At 47.2% G+C, this 16,822-nt stretch overlaps 8 protein-coding genes across 8 annotated transcripts; 3 read left to right on the top strand and 5 right to left on the bottom strand.

Moving 5' to 3' along the window:
• Positions 1-936: 936 nt before the first annotated feature.
• F4812DRAFT_451257 (uncharacterized protein) lies at positions 937-2,673 on the top strand (the record flags this gene model as incomplete). Its single annotated transcript, XM_047936183.1, has 1 exon — positions 937-2,673. The coding sequence occupies one exon, from the start codon at positions 937-939 to the stop codon at positions 2,671-2,673; it is 1,737 nt and encodes a 578-aa protein (XP_047789730.1).
• Positions 2,674-3,988: 1,315 nt separating this feature from the next.
• On the bottom strand, positions 3,989-5,287 carry F4812DRAFT_395729 (uncharacterized protein). Its single transcript, XM_047932165.1, has 2 exons — positions 5,093-5,287; positions 3,989-5,008 (listed from the first exon to the last, which is right to left on the bottom strand). The coding sequence occupies exons 1-2, from the start codon at positions 5,143-5,145 to the stop codon at positions 4,135-4,137; spliced, it is 927 nt and encodes a 308-aa protein (XP_047789729.1). The 5' UTR covers positions 5,146-5,287; the 3' UTR covers positions 3,989-4,134.
• A 1,412-nt stretch (positions 5,288-6,699) lies between these two features.
• F4812DRAFT_429399 (FMN-linked oxidoreductase) lies at positions 6,700-9,006 on the top strand. The gene has a single exon (XM_047934275.1). It carries the CDS (start codon positions 7,158-7,160, stop codon positions 8,448-8,450), a length of 1,293 nt encoding a protein of 430 aa, XP_047789728.1. The 5' UTR covers positions 6,700-7,157; the 3' UTR covers positions 8,451-9,006.
• F4812DRAFT_395532 (uncharacterized protein) lies at positions 8,623-9,578 on the bottom strand. Its single transcript, XM_047932161.1, has 3 exons — positions 9,309-9,578; positions 8,999-9,247; positions 8,623-8,928 (listed from the first exon to the last, which is right to left on the bottom strand). Exons 2-3 carry the CDS (start codon positions 9,027-9,029, stop codon positions 8,795-8,797), a joined length of 165 nt encoding a protein of 54 aa, XP_047789727.1. The 5' UTR covers positions 9,030-9,247; positions 9,309-9,578; the 3' UTR covers positions 8,623-8,794.
• F4812DRAFT_395537 (peptidase) lies at positions 9,346-10,770 on the bottom strand. The gene is made up of 5 exons (XM_047932162.1): positions 10,755-10,770; positions 10,505-10,684; positions 10,047-10,414; positions 9,912-9,984; positions 9,346-9,832 (listed from the first exon to the last, which is right to left on the bottom strand). The coding sequence occupies exons 2-5, from the start codon at positions 10,559-10,561 to the stop codon at positions 9,602-9,604; spliced, it is 729 nt and encodes a 242-aa protein (XP_047789726.1). The 5' UTR covers positions 10,562-10,684; positions 10,755-10,770; the 3' UTR covers positions 9,346-9,601.
• Positions 10,771-11,249: 479 nt separating this feature from the next.
• On the top strand, positions 11,250-12,275 carry F4812DRAFT_395563 (uncharacterized protein). Its single transcript, XM_047932164.1, has 4 exons — positions 11,250-11,351; positions 11,426-11,511; positions 11,610-11,661; positions 11,748-12,275. Exons 1-4 carry the CDS (start codon positions 11,349-11,351, stop codon positions 12,150-12,152), a joined length of 546 nt encoding a protein of 181 aa, XP_047789725.1. The 5' UTR covers positions 11,250-11,348; the 3' UTR covers positions 12,153-12,275.
• A 122-nt stretch (positions 12,276-12,397) lies between these two features.
• Positions 12,398-14,740, bottom strand: F4812DRAFT_471484 (DNA glycosylase; the record flags this gene model as incomplete). The annotated part of the gene is made up of 2 exons (XM_047939095.1): positions 13,524-14,740; positions 12,398-13,446 (listed from the first exon to the last, which is right to left on the bottom strand). The coding sequence occupies exons 1-2, from the start codon at positions 14,269-14,271 to the stop codon at positions 12,398-12,400; spliced, it is 1,797 nt and encodes a 598-aa protein (XP_047789724.1). The 5' UTR covers positions 14,272-14,740.
• F4812DRAFT_429383 (cytochrome c1) lies at positions 14,720-16,747 on the bottom strand. The gene is made up of 4 exons (XM_047934274.1): positions 16,485-16,747; positions 16,183-16,334; positions 15,956-16,018; positions 14,720-15,883 (listed from the first exon to the last, which is right to left on the bottom strand). The coding sequence occupies exons 1-4, from the start codon at positions 16,557-16,559 to the stop codon at positions 15,208-15,210; spliced, it is 966 nt and encodes a 321-aa protein (XP_047789723.1). The 5' UTR covers positions 16,560-16,747; the 3' UTR covers positions 14,720-15,207.
• Between the last annotated feature and the right edge of the window lie 75 nt (positions 16,748-16,822).

Genomic DNA, 16,822 nt, shown 5'->3' with positions numbered 1-16,822 from the left:
TAGAGTGGGGTCTGCTAAACCTTGGGTCTACAAAGGGCTTAGCGTTCTATTTCATGCCGCTAGAACTGCCAGAATCAGCAGGCGGGAGTGGCACTGGTGCGAACCCTGCGTGCTGATTCTGGGTAAAGTACCTCTCTAGCCAGCCAGTTTAGGCCAGTGTAAGCCAGTGTAAGGATCAAGTACGCAGTTACGATGTACGATCTATAGATACAAGTTCCTAGTTTTTGTTAAGGTCCTTTCCAGGTCCTTTCCAGGTCCTCTTTCTTAGTCTTTCCTAATCGGCCCCTGTCATTTACAACCTGCAGCGCAACGTGATTCTATTACCCATCCTGCCATCCACCTATTTCCTCTCAAGTTTACCTACACCTTAACTACTCTGTCTTTCGCATCCTCCTTACGTCTTGGCCTCCTATTTTATTCCAATACCTATTTTGTCGTTCTTTTTTTCCTAAATCTTTCCGCTGGGAAGGGTGGCTACCGGTCCCCCCTCGTGGTAGCCACTATTCTACCTACGCACGAAGCACGCGCGCCGATCACATAACTCCTCTCTACAACTTCACCTCGTTTCCTTAACGTGAATCCTGCGAACGCCGTCCCACGAATTCCCTTCCATTTCATTCTGGTCGAGTCTATCTAACTATGCGCTGTTGCAATCAATCAACAAAAAGAATTTAGTCGCGACTCTAACGAGATAATCCGGACAATCCTCCCAATCTTGCGACAAAGCAGATATAAGCATACCTCTTCTTTTTTTGGCTTTCGCACTTCGACAAATTGTGACTAGCGCCGATGATATTCCAGACGCCGTCGTCTTAATTGCCGGTGTGATTAATGAGGTGGATCTTTTGAACGGTCATGAATGTAGCTATCTGATTGATTCCGGATTGTTGCGGCGGGATAGTATAGGAGCCGTCCATGCGCCATTCACATTCCGCGATGCTTCAATTGAATTCCAGTAGTCGGCGTCTAGGCCAGGGCCCGAAGACGCCCGAACCTTCTACCCCTGGCGAGGACGAGTTAAAATTGCCATCCCCGCCACGGCCCCGATTGAAGCTAAAGAGACGACATGTGTCTAATCACCTAAACGCGCCAACCCAGCAATTTCTGGCTTCTGTTGCGGCGGCAGATGTGCCGGTTCCAAGTATCGAGGTAGAGGAACCCGACAGCATGGAAATCTATGAGCACTTACATGCGCCAACTTTTTCGCCTCCAAAAACTCCCGCAATAGAGTTCGCGCCGCCTTCCGAAACAAAGTTCCCCGACTGGTCTGTTGGGTCCGAGTGGAGCTACTCGGATGTCGAGTCAAGTCCTGAGTACGAGTCTAGTAGGCCGTCAACGGCATTTTCAACTCAGACCAGCGCTTCACTATTCAGCCAATTCTCTCATGCCTCCGAGGATGGCAATTATATGACCCCAGAGCTTAAAGCTCTAGAATTTCCTAAGCTTGAGTCTGATACTGATGTGAATGTACCGCACAAAGAGAGGTCACGAAAAGCACCGTGGACTAAAGCTATGGATTCACACCTATGGTCGACTTATATGTTGTACCTACAAGACCCGCGAGTAACACCAATACGTCTAGGTAGGAGCCATATTCCTCCTAATGGGGTTTGCTTGCGCGTTGCACGGGAAGCCAAAAGAAGTTGGAAAGGTTCTAAAGGGCACCTAACCGTGGATATGAAAAGTGGAAGCAGTACCCCTACAGCAGAGCCTACTAAACCATATATTGAGTGGCCCCATAGCTGTGCCGCTACCCGAGCTCATCTACGTGAGCTGTGTAGGATCAAGGCCACGGCTAGTCCAGGACGGTACATGTCCCGAAGTCCTACACCCTTTCACAAGACCGCTCATCGCCGCTGGAACCGAAAATCTACCCCAGCTCAGTCATCTGAAGCATTTTCAGCCCGTGACATGGCCTTTTCTTTGGCAGTTAGCACTTCGGATTCCATGAAGCCTGATGCGCCTCTTGCTCAACTCATGAGTTCCGATAGCGAACCCTTCCCTGAATTTGCCAAGGATGCCGAGCCCGTCCTTAGACAAGCACTCCCGTCTTCGGAGCTTCCCCGTCTCCCATCTTCGGTCGTTGCCAAGAGTTACGGCCCCAGCTCATCCTCGTCTTTTCCTGCCGATATAACACCGCCACAGCAGTCAAATTCCCTGGGATATCGAAAGGTTCTTAAATCTCCTGTTCGTCTGACCAGGTCACGCTCAGGGACCCAGAAACGGAGGTCGGTTAAGGAGGTTGACGACCTACCGCGGAAGCGACCAAGCCTAGCAGCTGCTTTCTGGAAAGAAGTTTCGCAAAGTGATGATATATTTACAAAAGAGACTCGTGGAGAATCTTCCAATTCGTCAGGTTTACATGCCGGTACATCTGGATCTTTTGTCGTCTCAGCTGCAGCGCCTCAAGATCCATTTATGCAGCCACGCCGCCTAGGATCCCCCTTCTCTGGCGCAGGTTCAAGCTACAGTTTCCCTAATAGACTATCAGCACCAATTAATTTAAATTTAACAGCTTTGCGCCGACCGTTTGCGACTGTACAGCAGCCAATTCGCGAGCGCTCACCAGCACGATCGCCATCTAGACCGTCTTTGGCGTCTCGGTTGGCTTATCTCGACCAACGATTGAGGGAATTGCGAAACCGCAGACGTTCTCAATCACCTCCAGTATGAATTTCAACAATTACGCCCTTAACCTATTTCAACGCCAACTTAACGCACATTTTTATTTGTATACGACTATACCAGACCTGACGATTTCCTTATGACTTGAATGATATTCTGCGCTATCCGGATTATGAGCATTTAAAGCCTATCCCAGCCATGTTTTTTTCTTCTTCTTTTTATGCGAGATCACAGTCCCTCGCTCCCTTATACGTACCAGATGAGAGGGCAATATCTCACAAATTCCGCAATTTCATGGACTTGATATATTTTGGAGAATGACAGCTTGGAGACCAACTTTTACCAGAAGCCTACGAGCTTCATCTAGCAGAAGGAAGCCCCTTCACACAACAGACTTTTCTTTTTTCTTTCTTTTTCTAACGAGTGTCACGAGGGATGAATGATTGATGAGATAGCAAGAGTACCTTCTTGTTCGGATCCACGGTTACGACATGGCATATCTCTTGGCTAACCTAAAGCAATATGAGATGATGATTAGCTACTAGCTATTAGCTACGATTAGATCTAGGCGTCTTTGGTTCGGACTGAGAAAAAACTGTACTGATGACGTGACGATAGTCACGTGTTACAAGTTTTATTTCGGTGGAGGGCAACAAGTCCAATGGATAAATAGTGTTGATAGGTAGAATCAACACGATCTTTTATAACTTAAAAACATCTTCCATGAGAATAATCTGTAGTTTGTGAATAGTTGGTAGGAAACCCTCCTCACTCTCGTCATTCTTATTCATGATAAACAATAAGAAATAACTCAGATTCGTGTCCTCAAACAACCAATCTCACTTGTTCGGCTCATCCCAAAATTGAATGAAGTTATCCAAAAATGCTTCCTGTGACAACAAGATGCTATTCCCTATGCCGCTTCTGGTTTAATGTTGTTATGTAGCAGCTTGTAGTGGTTTCATCCATGATAGCAACACACCTAAGGTACACCTGAGGAGGTAAGCACAATGAAGTTCCCCTTAGAAATTACAACTCAAGAAACCATCCTCACCCATCCTATATATATACAAATACGACGATCAGACCTATTTTATACTAGAACACCGCATTCGCCAGTAAGTTCTACAGCGGCTATTGTGAAAGTTTGTGTACCAACAATACAAGCACTATCAAAATATCCAGGTGCACAAAAGCAAATTATTATAACAAGATAGGATATTTCATTATAATTACAAATTAGATACTGATAATTCCCGTCAGGATTCAGCTCCTTGGGTATGTGTACAAAAAATGGTGAGCAATTTGGCTCACATAACAAGCAGCCGATCCTATCATAGCGACTCTCCTATATCCCCTATCCCCCCCTCGAACACGAACGCGACGCCTAGACTAATAACTTCCACATGGAAGTTGTTCCCCTCGGGTGTGTAAAAAAAATACAGTTGCTGGTAAAAATACAAAGGCTTAGTTGAAGCCGCAGTCGAGTGGCGTCTTAACCACAATGTTTCATGAGGTTTCAAAATCGGATTCGGGGATCATGTCGCTACTGGGCGAAACCATTCGTGACCCGAACCTGGATTCGCCTCGGTCCGAATCTGACTCGACGCAGCCGTCTGTGTATGGTGAAGGAATAACGGGCGAGAGGGGGGCGGCGTGAGGACATTTTCCTTGCCCGACGGTCGATCGGTGAGTGTGAAAAGAGCATTGACGGAAACCGAACTGACGCTCTTCTCCGCGGAGGTTGTTGGAAGGAAGTCTTAATTGGGGATTCTTGAATTGGCCCTCAAGCCCTGTCCGAGCCATTTTGCGCGTGTGGTTGTTGTATTCGGCCCAGAAGTCTGGACATTGTTCGAAGAGGCGTTGGATGCTATTCGACATTGCGGTCGTAACTACGCCCCCGAGTGTCCAAGCTGTCATGGCCACAATCCATTTTCGTAGTCGACAGCTCTCTTGCGGATCGCACGAGGTGTAGACGAAGTCAATAAGTTTCGTACTGATATCCCAATTTTGCCGGAGGTAGACATCTTGTATGGCGTCCATAGCACAGTCTTGCAAAGCAGGGATATCTATCTGCGCGGCGAATAAGTGTAACTGGACTAGGTTGTTATGGAGTTCCAGACAGGAGTGGTCGGCCTCAGCGGCGTCGATGAACTTATCGAAGTTCTTGCGTTCGTTCAGCCAGTATACGAATAATTCGAACATGGGCGGCTCCTGATCCTCCACGACCACGATGATGTGAGCCTGACCCTTTTCGAATTCAACGCGAGCATTGTCTATCCGCCGGCGAAAGTAGTTGCATGATGCCAGGAGTTTTCTCGGAATTAGGAATTCCTGGCCATCTGAACCAACAAGTATCTTAACGATAGCTGGACCGGCAAGTCTAGACGAGCAGGATGGTTAGCTGAACATATTTACTCCCTAACATGGACAAATAACTAGGTACCTATAGTGATTTGTAACTTACGAATTAAAAGAAGCAGCCGAGTTTCTTCTATCGGCGAATCTTCCTCTGAGCATGTTTACTTTCCGTTATTTTCCGTTAAAAGTCAACCAAGTACGTAAAACGCCAGATACGAGATATAGAACGAATGGTAGTATCACGACACGCAGAAGGAGAAGAAGAAGAAAAGAATCAGATTTCGACATTTGCTACACTAATCGAAGTTGCATTCCATCTAGATACGCCGACTTTGGTACGGATGAATCTCGATCCGATAGAGGTCTTGGCAGGGCCCCGAGGCGTTGGACAGTTCCTCAAGAGTCCCGATAGTGGAGAATTGACTCCTCACTAAAAGCTTCAGGCTACGAGGCTATCCCGCATTTTGCTAGTTGGACACTACTGCACCGCATTAACAGTGTCTGGGCTGCTGCATCAAGGCGGCACTGCAGTATGACGGGACGAAACGCGGATAAGAAATATTTGTCCCATGTTAAAGCCCTGCGACTGGGGTGGAGAGCAGGGGAGGGGGGGCGGATCTGAGTGGTTGCTTCAGGTTCGGCCCCTGATGCGGGATATGGACCAGACAGACTGACAGACCAGGGTAACCAGGATAGCCAGGATAGCCAGGATCGCGTTCCTACATAGTACAGGTGAGGTTCTAGTTCGGCTTCGATGAACCAACCCCGTACTTGTCTCGAACTGTCATCGTGAAAGGAAACTCGATGATGGCTATGCTGCTCTGTTGCTCTGCGAACGCGCGTGTTCCTGTGACGTTCTGGAAAAACCTGCGACTCTTCCGAGAGCATAGCCCCTAGGTAGTTGTAGATATCTATCCGCATCTGGACGGCTTATGACAATCGAGCTCCATTTTCTCTCGTCATCCCCACCTTTCATATATGTCTTCCACACTCCTCTGTGTCTCTGCGCGACATAACAATATATAAGAGGTAGCCTGGCACCATCGAAAATTAATGGCCGGGTCTTGGCATTTACTTCCAGAAGCACTACTTGCATTTGGTGTTCAAAATAACTACGAAAGAAAAATTGAAAAAATTGAATTAAAGCGACAGCTATATAGAGAAACTCTTTTAGAGTTTTATAGTATATATTTCAATAAATCTAATCGGATTTGTCGTTTGAATAAATCTTTGGAAGTTAATCAGATTGGTATGCCAAGACCCGGCCATTAATTTTCGATGGTGCCAGGTAGCTAAGTAGAGAAAGATAAGCACCCGGAAAGCAATATTATTAATATAAAATTTTCTGGGCCAAATGTCACCATGCGAAACCGAAGGAAGCATGTTGGATAAAATTTGGTGTGACTCGGCGTTAGGCAAAGAACGAACGGGAGAAGTCGTTTACCTTGGCGCACGTCCCTCTCTCCAACACTCTTGCCTTGCCCTGCTCTGCTGCTGCTGCTGTATTAGTTCGTACTAGGTACATAGTACGTATCCGCTAAATCGCAATTGTTACACAGGTTAACGTCATCGAAGTCCGCTATGTTCCGCTATTCGATCAGTTCGACTCAGCTCCCGTTCTTATCTCCGTTGGCTTCTTGGGTCGCTTATTTAGACCTAGTGCTGCTATTATCGTAGTAGTATATATAAGTTAATTACTCAGCACATCGCCAAATTCAAGTGCCATAACCTCCAATTTTGTCAACTGGTCCGCATCGTAGCCCATCTTTTCTTTGCTATACCCATACATTACCCATACAAATCACATTAAATTACCTCAGGTAGTTACATACTAAACCTCCTAGTTTTCTTCATGACCCAATTGACCGGCCATGTTCTATTCCCTTTATTCTATTCAATTCTACGTGGTAATAATGATGGACATGAGAGATGGGGGTTTCCCCCATTATCACCTCCTAGGTTCCACTGACCGTGGTGACGTGACGTACAAATATAAAATAACTTCATCTCGATCGAGTTGTCCAAGACCTGGTGGTAGGTAATACGACAAAGAAAAAAACAGTCAGCTGTATTGCCAAGGCTATATTTGATTCTTTTGGAGAGTCCAGCTGCATACATTTTACTACTACATCGAAACCCTTGGTGACAATTCCGAGAGAAATATAGAGATAATGTCGTCCAACTTTCACAAGCCGGCCCCCAACATCCCTTACTGGACCCCGGCCCAAATCCCTCCTGCCGGAACGGCCCTTGACCAGGCCTCAGCCCCGACGCTGTTTAAGCCCATAAAGATCCGGAGTGTCGAATTACAGAATCGATTCGTCGTCTCCCCTATGTGCCAGTACAGTGCAGACGACGGACATGTCACCGACTGGCACTTTGGTCATTTATCTAAATTTGCAATTTACGGCACGCCCCTGACTATCATCGAAGCCACCAGTGTTACCCCCAACGGCCGCATCACCCCTGAGGATGTTGGCCTGTGGAAGGACAGCCAAATCGCCGGCCTGAAGCGCATTGCCGACTTTGCTCACTCCCAAGGCCAAAAGATAGGTATTCAGCTTGCCCATGCCGGCCGAAAGGCTAGTACGGTCGCTCCTTGGCTTGTTCCAGATGATTGTCCAGGTGTTCTCGCCCGTCCTGAAGAGGGCGGTTGGGGAGACAACGTATGGGCACCCAGCCCTATCAAGTATACCGACGGCTTCGCCGACCCTAAGCCCATGACGATCGAGGACATTAAGACCCTCGTGCAAGCGTTCAAGGACGCAGCTAGGAGATCGGTTGAGGTTGGCGTTGATGTTATTGAGATTCACGGTGCTCATGGCTATCTCCTAACGGAGTTCCTCTCACCGCTCAGCAACAAGCGAAATGACGACTACGGTGGTAGCTTTGAGAACCGCACTCGCTTGCTTTTCGAGATCATCGAGGCGATCCGCAGCGTTATCCCTAAGACTATGCCCTTATTCGTGCGTATCTCGGCTACTGAGTGGATGGAGTGGACTGGCGAACCGAGCTGGGATCTCGAGCAAAGCATTCGCCTCGCCAAGCTGCTCCCCGCCGCCGGCGTCGACCTTCTCGACGTCAGCTCCGGGGGAAACACCGAAAACGCAAAGATCAATGTTTACCCGTACTACCAGGTCGACCTCGCAGGCAAGATTCGCGAGGCCATCCGGAAGGACAAGTTGAATTTGCTTATTGGCGCTGTAGGATTAATCACGAACGCTGAGATGGCGCGTTCAATTGTTCAGGAGGGAAAATTACTGTCGGAGGGCGCCACGGCTAATGATGGTGCCGAGGTTGCCGATGACTCGGGCCAGATCACGCAGGCGGACATTGTACTTGTCGCTCGTCAGTACTTGCGCGAGCCCCAGTTCAATCTTCGTGTCGCACACGAGTTAGGCGTTGATGTGAAGTGGCCTAACCAGTACTTGAAGGCGAAGTGGCGGAAGGGCCAGAAGATCTAGACGAGGATGGACTGAACATGATATACCAGGTACTTATCAATGCTTTTAATGCTTATGACCGGCAGCAAGGCGCATAGTATAGACGGGGTATAACCTGACATGACATGATATGACACGACATGATATGACACGTTATGAGGACTCGGTTTCTCAAGACGCTCCCTCCCAGCTTGGAGTTTTGATAGATGAAAATAGGGTTAAGATATGCGACTCGTTATGATTGATGCCAATCTCAATTCGGATGATAAACTGCAACTCCTACTGCCCATAACTCCGCCATCATCCCATACGCCACGCCCAGACATGATCTTCAACTTTAGGTAATTGGATTCGTCGAGCCTCGATTAAAATTTGGCTCCTGGAGGATACGTCTTGTCGTTCACCTGGACCTTGGGCTCACAGGTGCACCATTCTTGAGGTGGGATGTTGTCCAGGACGGAGGAGATATGGCTTCCGCAGCCGACCCACGTGGTTTTGTCTATAAAGGGGAATTAGATTCGGCATCGTGTAGTAATATTTTAGGTACCTATGAAATATATCTGACTTACGGCAGGTGCCGCAATTGGCCTTCATGCACATCGTGACGAAATTGACCTTCTGTCTGAAAGTAAGATAATAGTTGTTAGGAAAATGAATGGCTAAAGCCAATAAGATTCTAATAGGTGAATGTGGTGTGCAGTTAGTCTTTGCTTATTTTGACTATTTTCTTTGGGTTCCAGTTAGCTGAGGAGATGTTTATTTGGAGTAGTAAGTAGGTGCCGCCGACTCGTCTATTAAATACCTTTTATAAGCCGACGCTAAGAGTTCCCGAGAAGTTAGCAAGCCGAGGAATCGGCGATTGGAACAATTGGTACCTACCTAGAGGTACCTACCTAAGGTAGGTAGGCGTAAAATGCCCGAGTGGTCGGCGAATATACTATTGCTGATAAAATCATAAAATTATATATGTAAATCATTTATATGCAGCATATTTACTCGAAGCTATAATTCAACTAAGATAGGTAATTTCCTTTTGGGTTTTATAGTCGAACGCCAAAATAGGTACCTGAAATATCGGAACTTGGGGGGGTTTATGTGAATTCAGCATATAAAAAGTGCCGTGAAGACTAAATGTGTACATGCTAATCAAAGAAACATTATACACGCCACAGCTATGAAGACGCGTGCTCTTGTTGTAGTCCTACCTCGCACACCGATCTGATCAGTTGCAAGGCGAGTTCTTTTCCACGACTAACAGACTCGGGGTCGGAGTGTAGCGGGACATGGAAGAAGATCACTTTTCTGGGCCGTCCCTGCTTGTACAGGTGGGCTAAGCTTGAGAAATAGATGAAGTCGCAGAGGTAGTGTCCAGCATCGTCCGAGATCTGCAATCTAAGGTTATCCTTTATGAGGTTGATTTTAGTTAGTATTAGTATCAAGATATTGGAAGAGCTAGGATAGAGGGAAAGAAAGAAATATTACCGGGCTTCGCTCGACCCATCTCTTGTAAATTCGTCCGATCTCCAGGTCAGTTAAAAGCTCTTCAGGTATGTCGCTAAGTAGAAAATGTTAGTTCCCCACGATGGATAGAAGGCAACATGGTCAAGCTATTCTCACTGCCATATCCATTTGTCTCCTTCGAGCTTGTGTCTCTGCTCATCTCCAAGGAACTGGCCGTCAACATCCTGCTTGTCGTATCCACCACGATGGCCCCGTCTCTCAATAGAATATACGTGCTGCGGGCCGGCCATCCCTATGTGGATGACGTAGTCGACTTGCTGCTCCGGATTATCCCATAGCGTGGGTACTAAATCTCGGACGACTTGGTAGTTGACACGGACCGGTCCGTGCTTCAGGATCCGGACCGGGGGCAATGCTGACGGAGCTTGCCGGGCGGGATCCCTAACCCTGTCTGGCGGAAGGTAATCCGGCAGCGAAGCGGTTATCTCCCAAGCAGGATTCACGGGGTACTGCTCCTTAAACGGCTACACACAACCAATCAGCCGCGGGAGCTTCCGGAGAAAGAATGCCGGGCACCGGAAGTAGTAGAGTAGATTAGGTAGACATGAACGTACCCCGAAGCCGGTGACCAGAACGGTCAACTCATCTTTAGTTGAACTAAGAGATCCCATTGAGGAGGCTATTGATATACTGCCTGATAAAGGCAGGGAGAAGGCAAGTGATCAAGTTAAGAAAATGTAACTAAAAGAGGGGTCGTGTTATGTTGGAGGGGTAACACTTGTCTCTCATTGGGCCTATGCTCTCTCACTTTCTCAGCTGATTGAGACAAGCTTCGTAGCCGGTCTGATGCGGTTTTCTACGTGCCTCTTATTGTATAATACCTCCCTCAACGGATACGTACAATGTAATGGAACGATATGTCTACCCAGGAGGTAATTTATATGCTATACCGACTACTGATCCACTAGGTGTTAGGCCTCAACGGTTTGGATTCAACGCTGCCCGAGATGACATTGTGAATGCGGCACTTCTGTATAGGAGTTGGAGATGGTAGGATACCGCGATCACGACTCGACCTGAAATATAAAAAAAAGAATATTGTAAGAGACGTCTTATCTCACGTAAGAGGCAAGTTATTTCCAGTCAAGTTAATGATTGATATAAAGTATGGTTCTGCAGTCAGCTGGGGAAATATTACTATGCGTATAGAAATTTTATGGATAGGTACCTATGTTGAAATGAAGAAAAAAGATCAATAATATATATTATATTGTACAATACAGGCACCTGGGTACAGCGATATGCAAGAATTTAGTGGAGCCCGTCAGACAGGTGAACCTTCAGGGGAATAGGTACCTTTAGGTGAGGTACCAAATATTCCCTAAAACACGAACATACCTCTAGGTATCAACAAAATAAGGAGGCCAAACATACCTACCTAGGAACATATTATCAGATATGGTAAGGTATACGCCCCTTCTATATTACACTCAGATCAATCATTATTAACGTGGCGAATTATTACACTTATCAAGGTCGACTACGAAGTGAGCACTGCCAACAGCGTTGGTAGCCATGTCAGTCAACTCCTAAGGACGATTGGAAACTGGAGCAGACCAAGGTAGATTAACGTAACCACTCATAAATAATAAATAAGTATTAGGGTGGGGGATATATTAAATACCTTAGGTACCTAAACTAACAATGCTTCATCCAAAGCGGCCATGGCCTCTACATGTTCCGTTCCATGTTTGTAGCATCCTCTGCAGCAGTTCGTTTTACCCCCCCCTTTTCCCTTCTCTTCAACTCTCTTCACCCCTTGATAAGCTATGACTACCTCTACTGACATAAATATAGGCTCTAGTAGGTCTAGCTGCTGCCGCCGCAACCGGTATATTCACCGGCAGCGGGAGCATCGGCTTCCTGCTGGGATCTTGTGCGGGATTCGTCGGGGGCTCGTTGCATTATTACCGCATGTGTCTGGCACAAGCGCTCTCCTCGCTCGACGAGCACCCGAGCCTTATGCAGCTGCACCTAGCTTATAACTTTCCATGGTTAGGATATCAGCACCTACGACGTAGCCAGCTTCGGTCTAAGGAGTGGGCTAGGACTTCCTTCGCCCGCCAGGGTAACCTGATTGCGGCGTGGCTGAGTGCGTCCGATGCTCTGGACGAGATTCACGATCGAAAGACGGCTTTGATTCTGGAGGCCATTATCCGCCAGGAGACGGCGAAGGGTTCGATTGAAGATAAGGAGGAATGAGAGATACATACATACCTACCTAACCTAGGTATGTATGCTAAGTTGCGGAAAATAAAGATAAGGGACTTACCGCTCGTTGCAACATATTTCCCCAGTTGTCAACAATCACATCTTGTGACTGGTCTACATTAGTGGAGAGCACTATAACCAACACGCAAATCAAGAATAACCCCTTATAATAGAGAGAATATTCGGGAGCGCAGCTGCTATATACCTCAGAAATAATTATTCCCTAGAGAAGTCTCCTAATCTAGTATCTTCAGCTCGCCAGCCTCATCATATGCAACCCTGCCCTCATTAACCGCTCTACGTAGATCTTCGGAGAGGATATCCTTCTCGCCTGTTTTCGGGTCCCACGCGTAACCATCCTGCATCCATAACCACCTAAGACAAGCACGGAGCTCCTTATCTTCCGGCAACACTCGCATCCACTCGGGTTGGAATTTCCCTTCGCGCCCCTTACCTCTCCAATCTTCTGCACGATTGAGAAGCACATCCCTACAGAATATTCTCCAGCTGTCTATAGCATAACGACCCTGAGTCATGTGACCTATCTCCCACGCCGATGATCTAGGGTCGTCGGTACTCAATTCTTCTGCGGCCCGGACATCAGCCCCGTCGCCGAGCTGAGGATAGTTCTTCACGCCGTACCGAATGTCAGCTCGAGGTGGGTTCTCTATCCATATCCGCGCATACTTCTGGATTGCAGTTGCTCGCACTGTAGAAAGGCCGAGGTGTCTAATGGTTGCTATTATGTCGTTTTTATCTGCTTCTGCTAAGTGCCTTGGCGTCGGATACTTTCCTACTAGCTCGTGAAATACAGGTATCGACTGTTTCCCCTTTACTCGTATTAAAAAGGTTACTGCAACGAGCAAGAGAAAAGGATCGGTGGCAAGACTCTCTTGGATCAAGCCGAAATTGGGGGCGTCTAAACGAGGAAAAGGTATGCAAGGAACTATTCCACGGGGAGCACGGGTACCTTTTGTCTTAAGTGAGCCGGACGGGGTTGATACGTCAAAGAAAGGCGACTTCGTTTTGCGGTTTGCGGTCAGGCATTTTGCTAGTGGCAGAGGATAAGTGTCATTATCACCCCTTTCGGATGCTTCCCCAGTGTCGTCTGATTTGCCTAAACTCATCATGGCTGTTCTCGGGGCCCCTTTAACATTTCCGGGGGTGTCTGATGGTGTTTGCTGGCTCGCAAATGATTCTTTTGCTTCAGTATTCCTATGAGAGATGCGCAATGGAATAATTTTATGCAAGACACCATCGTGGCCACTCATACACTCCCGGTTGTCTATGAGTGACGGGCTTTTAAAGAAATGCGAGAATCTTTAGAAGTGGGAGGAGGATTTATCTCGTGCTTTTCTTCACGGAATTTCGATGATGCAGAGATGTTGTTTAGGCCCCGGCAAACTTTGGAGTTTTTCGGGAGTACTACGCCCCCTACTAAAGGAGAAGAAGTAGTAGTAGCCTCATGTAATGACTCTCTAGCCTTTCTTTCCCTCATTCTCTTCTTAGTCTTCTTCTTGCTCTTGCTTTTCTTTCCATTCAACGCTTTCGTATCACCAACCAACTGGTTAGCTTGTCCATGGGGAGGATTCGGTTCAGAAGTAGACCAGAATGGCGATTTCTTGTTCATTCTATGCTTCTTTGCAGGTTGGTCTAGATCCGTCTGTTCGGTGGATATTGCTCTCTTCCTCTTCATTGCCTGTCGTGGTGTTGTGTTTGACTGGGGGCCTCGTGCAGCATCTTTATGTTCATGTTCCAAACCAAGGCTTGACGTCTGTCCAGCCGTAACATCTTTCCGAGACTTAGAGTTCGAAGAGAGGACCTTAGTGACGAAGGTAAGAAGGTCTTGTCCCTCGAGCGGATCATCGAAAGTAATCTTTTCTCTCAAAGAGTTTGCGCATGCGAGCAGCTGATGCCATTCTTCAGCGCGACGCGTTAAACTGAAGTGGGTGAAGTATTTTAGATCATTTTTAGGTACATGACCATGTATTATTGCGTGTCTGATGTACTGTTCATCAGCTTTACTGCGAAAGTCGAAACCGTATGTATAGTCGAGAGCCAGCTGTCTGCGGGCCTCTTTATCCGTCTTGGTCAGATAATCCCCTGCCATATTCTCCGTAGCCCTGGTGAAAGCGTTCTATAAATTTGATCCAGGAACTTGAATAATCTTAAAAGACAGGCGTTTCGTTCACCGCAAATAAAGCGACAGCCTGTAGCAAGTCTGAGTATTTTATATAGGTTAGGTTAGGTAGGTATCCTGATGCACCACTCTCATGAAAACAATACACGATGTGTTAGGTCTAGGAGGTAGCTTTGCGTTGAAGAAAATTGTTCGTGGGTGGCTACGCACCTAAGTATTCATTATTGTCGGGACGGTAACTTGGATGCTTTGGACACTTCGAAGTTTGTAAGATACTTATAAGTTGACGTTAGGTCCGAGGGTGGTTAGATGCCGGGGTTAGGTAAAAAATAAAAAATAAAAAGAACGCATGAGCCTAGAAGGAACGTGTACGTCTGGCGCGAGTGAGGCAACTAATTATAAGGCAACCGCCTTCCCTGTAAACTTGTAGGTTCCATTATGGCACGGCAACTACGGCGTGTTTGTATGGGTTCTTGTCTGGTAGGTGCACTGGACGCAAATGCGGAAGACTTAGGTACCTAGGTATTGCTTCATCAATGTACCTTGTACATCTATACCGAATTATCTCGTGAATAAGGGGTACCAAGTAACCAATCTCCTACCTACCTCCTACCTACCTAACCTAAAATACTGTAAGTATGTACATAGGTAGGTGAATGTGGGATTTGGGATTGACTGAGCTGAGCAAAGCTGTTCTCATCATTAAAATCCATTATCAAAGTCGCCCAATGTGCTTCAAGTAAACTTTCTCTGAACGTCTAAAATTTAGGAACTTGATATACACTCTAGAGTCGCGACTCAGGATTACTCCAACCCTTTGCAACCTTGAGTCTTTTTTTCTTCTCCCCTTACCATGACGGAGGAGCGGTATGATAGCTTACTAGTACATACAGCAGCGGATATCCTTTACAAACGGATTTTGTCGGTTACCTTGGGCGGGTCGTAGACGATCTTCCTTGACTTGAGCGTTGCCCACTTGTATCGCTTAACCCAGACACTTAGAGCGATTAGGACCGCGGTGACAGTCAAAACCTTCATGCCCATTCGTTTTCGGTCGTCCATCTCAGGTTCAGCTGCCCAGTTCAAAAACTCCACCACATCCTTGGCCATCTGCGAGGTAGTTGCAGGGGTTTCATCCTCATACTCCACAAGACCGTCATACAGGACACGGGCCATAGCAATACCGGTGCCCGGGAAATAAGGGTTGAAGTAGAGACCGGCGCCGACCTGAGCACCCGCCGGCGGCTCGTCGGGGTACCCGGTCAATAAGCTGAAAATGTAGTCGCAGCCACCATGTCGGGCCTTGACGATCAAGCTTAGATCGGGAGGAAGGGCACCATTGTTGGCCGCTCGAGCAGCCTCTTCGTTCTTGTAGGGGGCCGGGATATAATCCGAAAGTTTTCCAGGTCGCTTCTCGATCTCACCCTCATCGTTGGGTTCCGTGTCGTACTCGTTCTGTTCCGCCAATTCCTTCGCCTCGTCTACCGTCAGGATAGTTCCAACAAGTGCTCGGTAAGGAACTCGGCTAAGCGAATGGCATGACGCGCAAACTTCTTGATAGACTTGGAATCCTCGGCGAAGTCTGATGATGTATAAGAATTGTAAGCAAGTGACGATGAAATTGAAGATTGAAGGAGTATGGATTTCTACTTACGCTTGGTGGTCAAAGGTCTTGAGCCACTGTTGGTGAACCCAGGGGTATGCTGTCGGGTGTAGACTAATTTGACGTATTAGCATAGTTGATTCAAGCACATGGATACTACATAATCTCATCATCTTCAATCTATTCAATCTACCCCTCGGTGCAGAACTAATGTAGTATAGATCGTACGATCCTCTCTGCGTAGTTACCTGACATAGAAATTAAAAACCAAAACTTACCCTTCCTCGGCGGGCGTCATTGCGTGCGCGGTAGATCCGTAGAGGTGGTAGTACCATGCCACAGATCCGATAGCGAGAGCTGTGGAAGCGGCAGCGGCCACATTTAATTTGAAAGGGGATTCGGCTCCAGTACTAGATGTCGAGATAGATCGCTACGAATATAAAACCCTAGTTAGTCTTTTTCTTCTTTTTTTTTTCTTTCGTTTTGCTCCCTCCATTATGAATGATTGTGACGGCTATGTTCCAGCCTTCCGAGCTTATATTATAGATGGGAGTTTCGGACGACGTCAGTCGATGCGTACCTTGGTGAAGGCGGTCGCGCCATTTCTGGCGCCGTTGAAGATGCGCGTAGAGCGCAGGCAAGACCTTGCCAACATGAAGGGCGAGATTCTACCCGTTCGTAGGAGGTGGGCGACGGGTAGGTGATCGGGTCAATGGAGAGTTGGTAAGATTCGTCGTTGGGGTTTGGAAGAGATCGAACCGGTTTAAACGACAAGGTTGAATGAAAAAGTGCTCAGGCCTTGAAGCAATTGGAAATACCTGAATCCTATTGGCCGAGGTTAGCTTCGCTGGGCTTTTCCCACTAAACACGTGACCTAAGCTGTCAAGACCAGGTTTTTCTAATTGTACCGGCCTGACC

Source organism: Daldinia caldariorum (assembly GCF_022478825.1).
Source record: "Daldinia caldariorum strain CBS 122874 unplaced genomic scaffold F4812scaffold_9, whole genome shotgun sequence".
Classification (NCBI taxonomy): Eukaryota; Fungi; Ascomycota; class Sordariomycetes; order Xylariales; family Hypoxylaceae; genus Daldinia; species Daldinia caldariorum.
The sequence above is the reverse complement of the archived record's forward strand: the minus strand, read 5'-3'. Positions and strand labels throughout refer to the sequence as shown.

Excerpts from the sequence above, each read along its gene's own strand:
- F4812DRAFT_395729 (XM_047932165.1), bottom strand. The coding sequence starts at position 5,145 with ATGCTCAGAGGAAGATTCGCCGATAGAAGAAACTCGGCTGCTTCTTTT. Across the intron at positions 5,009-5,092 it reads TCGGCTGCTTCTTTTAATTC|ACTTGCCGGTCCAGCTATCG; the intron begins GTAAGTTACAAA and ends CTGCTCGTCTAG.
- F4812DRAFT_429399 (XM_047934275.1), top strand. The coding sequence starts at position 7,158 with ATGTCGTCCAACTTTCACAAGCCGGCCCCCAACATCCCTTACTGGACC.
- F4812DRAFT_395532 (XM_047932161.1), bottom strand. The coding sequence starts at position 9,029 with ATGTGCATGAAGGCCAATTGCGGCACCTGCC. Across the intron at positions 8,929-8,998 it reads GGCCAATTGCGGCACCTGCC|ACAAAACCACGTGGGTCGGC; the intron begins GTAAGTCAGATA and ends TCCCCTTTATAG.
- F4812DRAFT_395537 (XM_047932162.1), bottom strand. The coding sequence starts at position 10,561 with ATGGGATCTCTTAGTTCAACTAAAGATGAGTTGACCGTTCTGGTCACC. Across the intron at positions 10,415-10,504 it reads TTCTGGTCACCGGCTTCGGG|CCGTTTAAGGAGCAGTACCC; the intron begins GTACGTTCATGT and ends GGTTGTGTGTAG. Across the intron at positions 9,985-10,046 it reads GGAGACAAATGGATATGGCA|CGACATACCTGAAGAGCTTT; the intron begins GTGAGAATAGCT and ends TTTTCTACTTAG.
- F4812DRAFT_395563 (XM_047932164.1), top strand. Across the intron at positions 11,512-11,609 it reads GGAAACTGGAGCAGACCAAG|CGGCCATGGCCTCTACATGT; the intron begins GTAGATTAACGT and ends CTTCATCCAAAG. Across the intron at positions 11,662-11,747 it reads TTGTAGCATCCTCTGCAGCA|GCTCTAGTAGGTCTAGCTGC; the intron begins GTTCGTTTTACC and ends ACATAAATATAG.
- F4812DRAFT_429383 (XM_047934274.1), bottom strand. The coding sequence starts at position 16,559 with ATGTTGGCAAGGTCTTGCCTGCGCTCTACGCGCATCTTCAACGGCGCC. Across the intron at positions 16,335-16,484 it reads GCGCGACCGCCTTCACCAAG|CGATCTATCTCGACATCTAG; the intron begins GTACGCATCGAC and ends TTATATTCGTAG. Across the intron at positions 15,884-15,955 it reads AAGACCTTTGACCACCAAGC|ACTTCGCCGAGGATTCCAAG; the intron begins GTAAGTAGAAAT and ends ATACATCATCAG.